The sequence below is a fragment of the Oenanthe melanoleuca genome, chromosome 3 (assembly GCF_029582105.1).
Source record: "Oenanthe melanoleuca isolate GR-GAL-2019-014 chromosome 3, OMel1.0, whole genome shotgun sequence".
Lineage (NCBI taxonomy): Eukaryota > Metazoa > Chordata > Aves > Passeriformes > Muscicapidae > Oenanthe > Oenanthe melanoleuca.
In genome coordinates, this window is record NC_079336.1 from 93,928,857 (window position 1) to 93,940,984 (window position 12,128).

The 12,128-nt window shown below is 43.8% G+C and overlaps 1 protein-coding gene across 4 annotated transcripts in view; it reads right to left on the reverse strand.

The window, feature by feature from the left end:
* Nucleotides 1–3,328: 3,328 nt before the first annotated feature.
* The window catches only part of LCLAT1 (lysocardiolipin acyltransferase 1), a 109,891-nt gene continuing 101,091 nt past the window's right edge, over nucleotides 3,329–12,128 (reverse strand). For all 4 annotated transcript variants that reach the window (XM_056487627.1, XM_056487629.1, XM_056487628.1 and 1 more), the window contains one exon: nucleotides 3,329–7,460. In XM_056487627.1, coding sequence (XP_056343602.1) covers nucleotides 6,952–7,460 — 509 coding nt within the window. In that variant the 3' untranslated portion in view covers nucleotides 3,329–6,951. The remainder of the gene's footprint in view (nucleotides 7,461–12,128) is intronic.

The window sequence follows — 12,128 nt, forward strand, 5'->3', positions numbered from 1 at the left end:
AAACCCCACCAAAGCAGTGAGGCTAACTCCTGTGGCCCAGGCAGGCAGCTGGGTTACTGCAGCTGGAATATGTGTCGGAGCCTGATGCCAGACACAGCCCTGGCTTGCAGTAAGGGTGCCTGTGCTCTGTGCCTACCCTTGGCCCACATCACTCACAGCATCCCTGATAAGAGCACCAAGGCCACCTGAGGGCTGTTGGTCAGCAGGTCCTTTCCCATGTGCTCCTCTCTGGCTTCCCAGCTGCTGGCTGAAGCTCTGGGATCCTGTGGGATGATGCTCCATGTCCCTTTGTCCTTGTGTTGGCCATGAGGATCTCACATTCCTTGTGCAGATGAACCAGCTGGCAGCTGCTCACACAAGGGCCCAGTGTGGGTGAGGAACCGGATCCAGCCCCTCTCTTTGTGTGTCTCTCCAGGCACAGACAAGTGCAAGGAGCCTGCAGTGTCACAGTCCTTGACCCCTGCTTTGTGAACTTGGCCAGCACAGCCTGATCCAAGTAGGACACACACAGGACAGTGGCTGCAGGGACATTATTCTCCTGCCTCAAGCAACAGAGGTACCCTAATACCTTCTTGTTTCTTGCTCCTGGGAGGGAGAGAGGAGAAGGAAGGCATAGAGCAATAAAGGAGTCAGAAAAGTTTTGTTTGCTGCCAGAAGTAGTTTAGAGCATTTCCTTTAAATGCTGGTTCTGTTCCTGCAGGAATTGGTATTAAGGTGTGTGAGAAGCAGCACAAGTGCAGATCCTGCCCGTGTCCAGCACTGTGCATGTTTGTCTGATCCTCAGGTGCTGTGACCTTGAGACTGACCCACTGACAGATGATTTGTGCCCATCCCAAAGCACCAAGGAAAGCCCTGGGAAAGTGGGGACCTTTGCTTAGGTAGCTATAAAAAGGGCACTTGAGTGAAGCGAGTTCAGAGCTGAGCTTCAGAGAGCTTTTTGAGCAGCACTGGCAGGGGTGCAAAGCTGTAGGAAGCAAACCTCGGGACCTCCCAGCAGGCAGAACAACTCCACTTGAATAATTTCAGTGGATAATCGAGAAGGAAACTAACTGTGCCAGTGGGGAGGGGGATGATGAGGCAGCTCCTTGCCAGGAAGGTGAGGGAGCACCTGGCTGCCAGGCAAAACATGGATTGCATAAGGCAGCACTGCTACAAGTGATTTTGCAAGTTCCCTGGAAAGGTGAGTAGCTTCCCAGCATGTCAGAGGGAATCTGACTGACAGTGAGAGATTATTCTATCCTTAAAGAACTCAGGGTCTTGCACAACTGCCAGGAAAAGGAGCCATTTGCATGTCCTTAAACACAGGGCATCAAGTGAGAAATGTGAGCACAGAGAGGAGACAGCACCCTGAGCAGCTGACAGGGAACCATGGTTGTGTTGGCAATGCCAACACTGGTGTCAGCCTGTCAGGCAGGAACAGAGAGAGGCTCCTCCTGGGGCAGTGCAGTGGTCCTGCTGGGAAACACCCTATGGTGCATGCAGTTTCTCCTCTCACTTTCTCAAAAGATGCTGAAGTAAAGAAGTATTTCAACACAGACCTTTTCCTTCAGCCTCTAAGATAGGATGACACATTCCCAGCAGCTGGACCCAGCACTGGCAGGAGCCAACACCTTCCCTAGCACCTCTATCCTGTTATCCTTAACATTTCCCTCCCCTTTGGGGTCAATATTAATCTACATCCATCCCTCTGGCTCACTGACCACCCAGCAGTTCAAAGAGAGAGGAAGCCTTGAAGGCAGGGGGTGAAATAGTGCAGGGGGACAGAGGGCAAGACCCAGCAGTGATGTTAGCCCCAGGTTACAGCTCTGCAGAAAGCATCCTGTGCTTCCTGCTCCTCCCACAGCATCTCCTCGTGCTCTCACACCATGCAGCAGCTAATCCTCCTCTGCCACCTGTCCTGGGTATGCAGAAGCAATGCTGAGGCCTGAGCCCCTTTAGCTCTTCTCTCTGTAAGGCTGAAGGTGCTTCTCTGCTGCTGAAGGAGCCCTCACCTCCTCCCTCAGACAAGCAAGATAAAGAGAAATGCAGGGAAGAGGCTGCTGACCACCAAAACCATTACACTGACTGCACCTGCACACCTGCCTCTTTCATGCAGCCCAGCATGAAGCAAATGCAGCAAACACTCTCTTCTCTTCTACTGAGAGCAGCAGTGCCCACCTGAGAAACAGTCCTCCCAAAGACCTCCAGAAAAAGGGATGACAAGCCATCTGGAGGCCCTACTGTAATAGAACAAAGACATCTACTTAAAAACTCAGGGCCTGATATCCACTCCTGATGGAACTGCTTGGCCAGCAAGGACAAATTCCCTCCCCTTGACATGGCTCAGCCAAAACCCTCCAGGTGAGAGTCACCCAACCATGCTGTAAGCACAGACCACGCTCCCTGCTCCCAGGAGCATCTTCTGGTTGAGACTGCTTGCAGTGTGATTCAAAGTTCTTATTTCCTCAGGAAATAAAACCACCTTTCCCTCACTGTATTGAACTGCAAAGGAGGGGTTTGAGGCAGCTGGAGGGTGAAGGTTTTGGCCTCCATTAATAATGTTTTCTGTATTTCAGAGAAATGTATTTTTTCATTGCATATTTGTGAGGAGACAAAGAGGAAGAGACAACCACCTTTCCAGAGTGACAAGCCACTCCTTTTGACTTTGGAGAAAGGATTTGAACACTCTGAGCATACACAGACATGGCCAATATAATTTCCAGCTGCAGAAACTGCTCCCAGGGTTTCTGTTTCTTCTTTCTGCCACAGCACACCTGCTGGAGATGTGAGTATTTCCCTAGGCCAGCACAGCAAGGCTGCTCTTACTGGGTAATGAGGAGCTGAGAAACACAGCCCTTCTGCATCCACACCAGATCAGCAATCAAGCAATGGAGAGAGAATCAAGGGGCCTGTGACCTGAAGTTGCATTAAAGAAAGGTCCTCTAAGAATGTGAACCTTGTCATAGATTGTTTCTTGTGTCAGTAATCACATGGGAGGTAACAGAATACAGCTAAAATGGAGAACTTACCCACCTATCACTACCTAAGAGAGGTTATTCTTCAGCAATCCTGGTTAAGCAGCACAGCAAGACTAAAGCTGAGCTGTATTCTTGAACTCTCAAAGGTTTCTGTGCCTCTTTACATGAAGAAGCTGGAAGGGAGGGTAGAGCCAGATGCCCCTTTTCAGCCTCCCATGGAGAGCTGGGGGGTTCTCCTCCCTCAATAGCCACAATCCATGAATCCAGCATGGAAAGAGACACCAGTCTGCCCAAGCAAGCCAGCCATATGATTGAAGAAAAGGTTTGTTCCTTACAGGTGCAGTAAAAAGAAAACAGCAAAATTAAACACATGCAATGCTTCAGGTCTTTATTGTGGCTGTAGAGTAACTGATACATGGTTAAAACATTCTAATAATATCATCAGTGAAATCTGAAAACTAAGGCTTTCTGTAGGTTTGTAGTGTCCTGGTGTTTCTTTTCACACAGTGCACATATAAAATCAAGTTATTAAAACACAGATCTTTTTTAAACAACACCAACTGATGCAATGCAGAAAACTAGGAACTACATTTCCTATGATCAAGACAACAGACCAGCTTTGGGCCTTGCAGCTTTGAAGTCAAGAGAAAAATGTCTTGGTCTGACATCCTGCTACCCATATGAGCCTGATGACACACACAGATGGCAGGATTTCAACCTTCTGTTCTGAGCAGAGAGAAAGAAACCCCCTGATGCTGATGAGGAAACATCTGATTGAGCAGAGGGGAACAGCATCCTTAAAGCACAGCCTTGATCCCAAACAATGTATGCAAGACCTGTAGGCCCTGCTGACAGAGTTCAGAGGGGCATCTGCTGGGACCACAAGAGAAGGTGAACAGGGACAAACCTGCTGCTGAGTGAGAGGAGAGCCAGTGCCAATCCATGTCCCATGGAGAGGGCTATGTGATTCCTGGTGGATAAGCACCTTCATCCCAACAGTACTGAAAAAATTTCCAAGTGATTTACCCAGCACAGAATCCCAGAATGATTCAGGTGAGAAAAGATCACTGAGTCTAACTATAAACCCAGCACTGCCAAATCCACCACTAAACCACGTCCCTAAATGCCACTTTAGTGATCTTTGAAAAGTAAGACAGGGTAGGAACAAAGTAATCTCCAAGAAATCTGTGTATCAGAACCTTTTGATTAAAAAGCTACATTTTCACCAGAGGGAAAAAAAAGCATTCACAGAAAATTTTTCCTCCAGTTCCTTAATCACTTTTTAAACAAAGAAGCTTCTCTATCCACAAAACTTTTAGTTTTCATTCAACATTTTTTCCATCTTGCATTTCTAACTGACCTGTGATGCACATAATCTAAATAATTACATCAGACACAAAGCCAACACCCTTCCCTGTGAGAGGAGGATTCTCCACTTACCACTCACTGCATCATGGAGTTGGGCACTGCAAACACATTACCAGCTGACAAACAGATTATTCTTTCTCTTTGATCCAAACACGAGAGAGGAAGACTAATTACAAATTTTGCAGGATGTTTTTACCACATTACAGTAGGTTACATGTTTGGCTCCTGCTGGGAGAAAATCCCTTGTAAGGGTAAATGATGGATTGCACTGACTTCATTTTCAGAGCCCAACTTTAATTACAGAGAGACATAAATCCTGTAGCTTGCCATGACCAAGACTCACACTGATGTTCCCAGTATATCTGATGACACCACAAAGTTCTCTGACCAGCTGAGAAAAACGTAGCTGGTATTTTATGTCACCAACACATGGAACCTGTCCTCTGAAGTCATTCCTGAAGATGATGTTAAGGCTGTTGGAGGAGGCTGGCTATGGTTACTCCTGGTATGAAAGCACAGCCGTGGCTCAGGACAGACTGGAAGAAGCTGGAAGGTCTCCTCCGCATTAACCACAAATGAGGTTTTTAGGTTTTCCCTTGCAGTGGGTTACCTGAATGTGCAGGAGATTAGCTGAAGAAAAAACAGGCTATGGAGGTTTAAGCTGCAACCATGCCTGTGATATCACAGAATTGCTTTAAAAAAAGACCTCAAGGTGCAGAAATTACATCCTTCACTCATGACAATGCAACACCAGTTGTCAGGTACACAAATACAAATATGAAAAATCATTAAGAAACATAACCCTAAATAGAAACCTACTTTTATTTATTTTTTAAGAAAAAAGGGCTTAAAAAATTGGAGTAAACCAGATGGCTTCAAGTACTTTGCACATAATAAACAATTAGTTATTGTAAGCATAGATTAAAAAAGACTTGTCACCTTGCAAGGGACAGTTGAATAGAGGCTGGTGATTAGTTCAAAAAATGGTCTTTGAAACAAACACATTAGACAACATGCTCAGTGTTGTAACTTAGAAGCAAACAGTTGTGTCCACCATGCTGACCCAACACTTTGGATACCCAGCACAGTACAAGATACATTTTGCACTCTGGACTTTCACATGTCATGACAACACCACTCAACAAACTGAGCCAGCCATCTGGGTCCAGCTCAAACAAGCCCTCATGCAACAGAAACCAAATATTTAGTAAGTCAGGAAGGTTTTGCAGCAATACAATTGATCAAGTTGTCTAAAATTTCGGAGGTTGCAAAACAATTTAACGTGAAGACCTGAAATGTCTCTGAAGTGCTGGAAATGTTTTTGTCTTTTTCTACGTGAGCTTGAACATCACTTTTACTATATATGACAAGGGGTACACTTGAAAGTGCTTTGTCTGCATTTAAATGTTCAGGTTTTCTGAATGTCGTGAAAATAAGGGAAAAAAAGCTGTGAAGAAGGTTGAAAAAGTAATGATGTCATCATGCAAACAAAGCCAGTATGCAGAGGGAAGATGCAGCTCTTCCCTGTGCTAAGTCTAAAATTCAAACCCATCTCTTGTACCAACAAGGAAAGAACCATTGCATTTCAGCAGGGCTATCTGACATGCATGGAACAAGCAGTCCTCCTGCTTATGTACATGGACACTGAAATGCCAAAGGAACCAAAATTAATAAAAAAAAAATTAAAGGAAAAAAAAAAAGTATTTTGTCTGCTCTGAAAACTAAATAAAATGTTTTCAACCAAAGAATGTCTACAAGGATACAAGGAAACCTTTTTGAAAAACATTTTCCAGTTACTCAGAGACAAACAGCTATTTTTGCCTCTGTGAGAAAAAAAAATACCAATAAACTAATAAAAAACCCAGCTCCCCTATCCTGCAGCTCTACATACTACAGTAGGAATAAGTCTCCCACAGCTAACAGGGAGACTAGAACAGTATGAAACAGTGAGATATAAAACTTAGGTCTATTAAATAATCAGCAAACACTTAAATGGAGGCAGAGTGAGCACTGTAATGCTTTCTGTACTATGACACAAGACTGCAAGGCTTAAAAATCCTCCTGAGTGACCAAGCCAAAATAGTTGAATACTTGGTAGGTTCAGTAGTGTTTGGAAAAGCTTATGCAAAAATATTACTTCAAAATAAGTTTGAGTATTTGAAACAGAAAAAAGAAACAGAACAATCTCTCCTTCAACTTTCACCTACCATCAAAACTTAGCAGTTTTCCAAATTCGATGCTTACTTCACACAATGTGACTCTAAAGAAATATTACATCTGCCTCTCTTTGCTGAACTGTTTGGGTTTCTACATGAAACTTCAGTGCATGTCACATTTATTAATGTCCTTATGATTGTTCAGCAATCCAGCAATTTGTTTCTTAACGACAGCTGAATGCAGTTGCTAGCTGCTTGTGAGAGCAATGTCGAAATTACATTCAGAGATTAAAAACTACCATTTTCACGTGTAGCAATAACTAACATTTTTCTTTCTCTTCACAGAATCATGTGCAAATGTCTAACGATGGCAATAGTAAAAGACAATTCTCATGCAAAAATTGTTCCCTGTGCATAAAATGCATAAAATTAGCAGGGCATCTCAAAACCACCCTTCCACTAGCCTAGAACTAATTGATTTTTACTTTCGCCTCACGAAACTTCTGCTGCTTTTTCAAATAGCGGTGGCAAGCGAGTTCAATGAGCTCCAGCCCGCCGAAGACCTTCTGCTGCACCACGAAGAAGACGAGCATGGCCGCGCAGTACCACTGTGCGAAGCTGCAGAGGTACAGCAGCGCCAGCGCGCCCAGCGGGAACGCCGTCCAGTAGAGCAGCGAGGCGCACTTCACCGCCAGCACCCTGAGCTCCGACTTGCAGGGCGGCACCGCGCCCTGCCCCGCCGCGCCGAAGCGCCTGCCGCCCTCGTAGAAGCGCCGCAGCCTCTCCTCCTTCTCCTCCCAGCGCTGCCGGCACCAGCGCTCCAGCTCCTCCTTGCAAGTGGGCACTGTCTCTATGGGGTACCTCTGGACGTGGAAGTGGATCTCCCGGGGGAAGTTTCCTTGCAGGAGGTGCTTCTCTGTCTGAGGAATGTTTTGGGGGTACGCCACGGTTATGTCGTGAATGGCATCGAGGTTGTCACCTAGGAGAAAGGTTTGGGGGGAAAAAGATCAATACAGATCATGCAACAGTCAGAATACTAATCTGCTTCAAGACGTGATTGAAAACTGTCAAAATTATGGCAGAAATCCCAGAGATACATTAACTATGCAGACTGTCTTTCATCTGCTAGAATATCTAAAGGCTGAAAGGTCAAACTTTTCCCAATCACTGCCTGTTCTGAATCCAAACAAAAAGCTTTGGGAACAAGATTATACACAGTACAAACTAATGCAGAATTACAATAGTAAGAGAATTAAGTCAAATGTAAAGGAGAGAAGAGGCACATCTGGTCTTGGATAACGAACGCTGTATGTGAATCTGATGTTCAGCTGTTTGGGTAAAGGCAGCATAGCTAACCATTCAAACAGCAATTGCAGATTAGAAATTCAAGGGGCTATTGATGAAAAACCCCCTACTCTTCATTAGCATGCCTGATGGAGCCAACATTTTTGAAGGGGTATCAGTATTATCAAAGCAGGGCTTGCTAGAGCATCCTTGTACTAAGTGTTTTTGCATTTTGCACTTTCTAAATACCATTTTTATCCTCCAGCCTCCAAACAGACATTCTTTTTAGATTTCATAAAGTAAATTCTGCTAGTGTAAAATTGATCTAAAAATAGGCATGTAGTGCACTGGACGTTGCATAACTGTTAAGTTCTGCCAGCAGTGATTTATGTTGCTGTTTTTATTTGGCTGGCTGGCTCAGGGCAAAATAGAATTGGAGACTAAAAGCTGTCTCCAGTTGCAGCAATTGAAGACTTTTGTTCTCACAGATGATGCCACTTCTTGCAAAGATGATCAAAACCTACTCTTTAGTCCCACTCTTCATTTTAATTTCCTTTCCTTCCCTGGCATTTTGGTTTTCCTTTCCAGCCCTAAAAATGACAGGGCCAGAATAGAAAGTTACTTTAAAAGGCCATGCTTAAAATGATGTATCTAAAGTTCAACTCCAAATATCACAAGAGGAGGAAAAACCCTATTCAGCCTTTCAGAGTATTTTATAATTGTGCTGTCTTGAAGCAGTCTCTCTTGGACAGTTTTGTGGCAGGTTACTTGGGGTTTTAAAGAGATTTATATGGCTCCTTGGAGGTCTATCAGAGCAAAACTCAATATTCCATATTTTGTCTAGCTCTGGGATCACCTCCAAACTGAGCAGAGAATCCCTGTTTTGTTTGTTCTGCACACGTAAAACCTTTCCAAGAGATGCCAAAATTGATCACATCTTAGAATGTCAGTCCTTAGAAAGGGGAATAATTGCCAGCCTGTTGCACATTAGCACAAAACACTTCACTTTTCAGAACAGCTTGCATTTAAACTCTCTTACTCCAAATATTTCTACCACCAGATATAGAGTCATCCTGCAGGACAGACATCCATTTCTTCATTCCTGTCCCAAGGAGGGGAAGGACTGCTACATAAACCTCCAAGAGATTTCCATCTCTTCCAATCCCCTTCCTCCTGATCCTCCACAGCTAGTGGAACATAAAACCTACACACTTTACCCCAAAAGGGAGGCTAGAAAAGTCCAGCCTTCCCAATATCCTTGCATCAATAAAAGACTTTTATGAAATGAGTTTTTGGCCAGATGAGTTTCTTGCACATCTTGCAGTCATTCATGTCTGGGCAGCTAAACTATCAGTCTGCCAACTACATGAACTACTTGGAAAATCAAGGCTTTACACTTAAGGCCACTGGCATACAGATCACAGGTAATAAATCATCAGATCTGCTTAAGACAAAGATTTTCTGATTCTAGGCAAGCAGGACTGGCAGGACTCCCTACACTCACACAGCTGGTCTGATCTCTTTAGCATGCAGGTGTATTTCTCCCCATGAATTCCTGATCAGAAATAGGAAAGCCTCTACTCCTTTCCTATGGATCCATAGCATCCTCAGACAAGATACCTTCCAGCAGGGCTTCCCACCAGATGTAGAAGGTCTAGACTACATTATGGCTTCTTAGCCACTCAGAACAAAGCTCAATGAGCTGCACAGAGGAGGGTGGGCATTACTCTTTCAACATTACATGTGGGGAAATTGAGGCAAAGAATGATTACATGGCCTGCTCTGTGTGTCCAGCTGTATCTCCAGCATCTGCTAATTCCAGCTGCAAGGTTCACCGATGAAAGTATTTTACACAAGAAGAAAAGAAACTTTAAAGGTATAAGTAGCATATCTGAAAGAACAGAAATATCAGAGATATCAGAAATATCACAATAACAGAAAGAGAGAAGATCAGAATACCAGGTTTCACATGCAAGAGGCACCTTGCTTGGGTTATCCATATTGAACAGCTCCACACAAATGGCAGACTGAAGCTCTAATTCCCTGGCAAGGCAAGCTACAAGACAATCTGCTAAAAAGAAGAAAATTTACCACAGCAGACAAAGGTAGATCTTTCATGAGAAGGGATAAAATTCCCTTAGGCTAGGTTTAATCAGGCAGCTCTGAACCTGCATCCTTTGAGCATCTTTACTGTCCCTTTCCCTGTGAAGTTAGGCTGTTGCCTCTGCAATCTGGAGATATCTAACAATATGTGTTTCAGATCCAGAGCAAAGTGCCAGTCAACCAGAAAATCAAGTGATCATAAGTGAAGAAGACACAGGGCAGTCACTGACTTCAGGATATTTTTTCCACCTAAATTTGAAGACCTGCTTCAACAACCTGCTTCTGCTTGTTTTGAAAAAAAAATTCCCTCATGGGAAACCACACCAGAAGCAAGCAAACATATCTGTTGACAGCTCAGAGAAGCTTAGGAGGAAAACACTTCTGGCAATATTTTCAGTGACATCTGAGGGATCATTTTTATCCTTTGAGTATCCATGACCCCTTGAGGAAGGAATGAAGGACAAAGGAAATCAAATAATGCTCACAGATTTGCATCTGAAATCTAATTAAGCTAAGAAACTGCCATTTAGGCTAAGATGTCAGGCAGGTAGCCCAGCTCCTCAGGACAGACAGAAACACCAATTTCAGTAGCTTTACAGTCCCATGACTTTCTTCCTGCAGTAGCAGAACTATGTATCCTTCATACCCAAGAATAATATTGTGTCCTATGCTTCACAAGAGCACCTCAGAAAAGAAAAGCTTACTGCAATGCTCAGGAGTGAATATAAAGTTTATTCCTAATTATTGTCAAGTGGCTGTAAACTGCACAACATACAGACAATGATTAATCCATGTGGCAGTCTCCATTTGGGGTGACAAAATGCCTCAAAAGCACTATTCTTTAACTTACTGAACTTCCTGTGCCCAAATCAAAGTTATTTGTATTTCAGCTCCGTTGATACACGACATTACCTCAGGCCATTACAATGCACAGCTGGTTGCTTTGGGCACTGGTGCTACAGGGAGAACTAGGACCAGGCTCAGGACCAAAATATCAGCATCAGAGAAAGACATTCTCAAAAAAGAGTGAGACACTTTCAAAAAAACACTGCCAAGGAAAAATGATGATGTTTTCTTTCAGTACACCACTTGTTCCATCAGATTTTTTTTCTGCAGCAACTGGTAATCTTGTACAGCTCAGTTTCTGCAAGGCCCTGCCCCAGCAAACCTCAGCACACATTCCCAATATGCTCACACACAATACATGTGCACTACACACAGGTACAGCCAGCCAACATCTTTTATCTCATCACCTATGATAAAACTTTACAACCAAGAGCCTCTTACTAGGTTCAAAATAAAGATGTTACAGGTAAACTGAAAATTACTTTTAATTGTGTGTTCACTAATACCATGGGAGCACATTATTTTAATTCTAGGGGGAAAACCCATCCTGAATGTAAAAGGCAGGATTAAATGACTTTCAGCTTCCTTCAAACACATTCACAAAGAGAATATTGCAGTGCAGCTACAACTGGAGACAAGAGGCAGAGATGAAGCACAGCCCTACAGCACAATCACAAGTAAGTTGGATGGACCCAGCCCCTGGTCCTGGATGGATGGGCCCATTCCCTGTGCTAAAGCCTTGCTTTTGAGCTCAAGCATGGCCTGTGCCTCAGTTCTGACTCACACCAACCACAGGGCTGCTTGCTCCTACCCAGCAATGCTGAGCAAGCTCACCATGGGACAAAGGCATCTGTACAAACAGGGACAAAGGGATCTGTACAAACAGGGACTGGAGGGCCAAAATAGTGACTCAGAACAGGACCTCTGAAAGCCAAAACATGGAGATGCTCACACAACAGAATATTCATTCTTAAATTAAGCTGCTGTATTGAAAGTGGGACAGACCTATATGTGAGGCCCTTGTCCATTCCTCCTCCCAGCTTAATATAACTGCTTTCTGCTGCAAAGTGACATACATGTCCCTTCATTGCACAGCAGCAGATATTTCATACATTTCCAGGCTTCCATTAACCACTGGCTGTCACTTGCCCACCTATGCCTTAATATCCCCCACCCTATTCATTTTCTTATGAAACCTGGTAGGAGGAGGCCTGGTACTTCTGTAAATAAACTGATCTACAAGATAATGAAAGAAAAGATGGAAACAAGTACAAGAAAACTTGTCAGGTTATACAATATTTAAGTATTGTATGTTAGCCTTAAACACTTTTGGACATTGAAACAAAAGCCATCTATAAGTGCTTACTGGGAAATATTATTGTCTCAGCTCACGAGATTTGAGTGATTTTTTCTT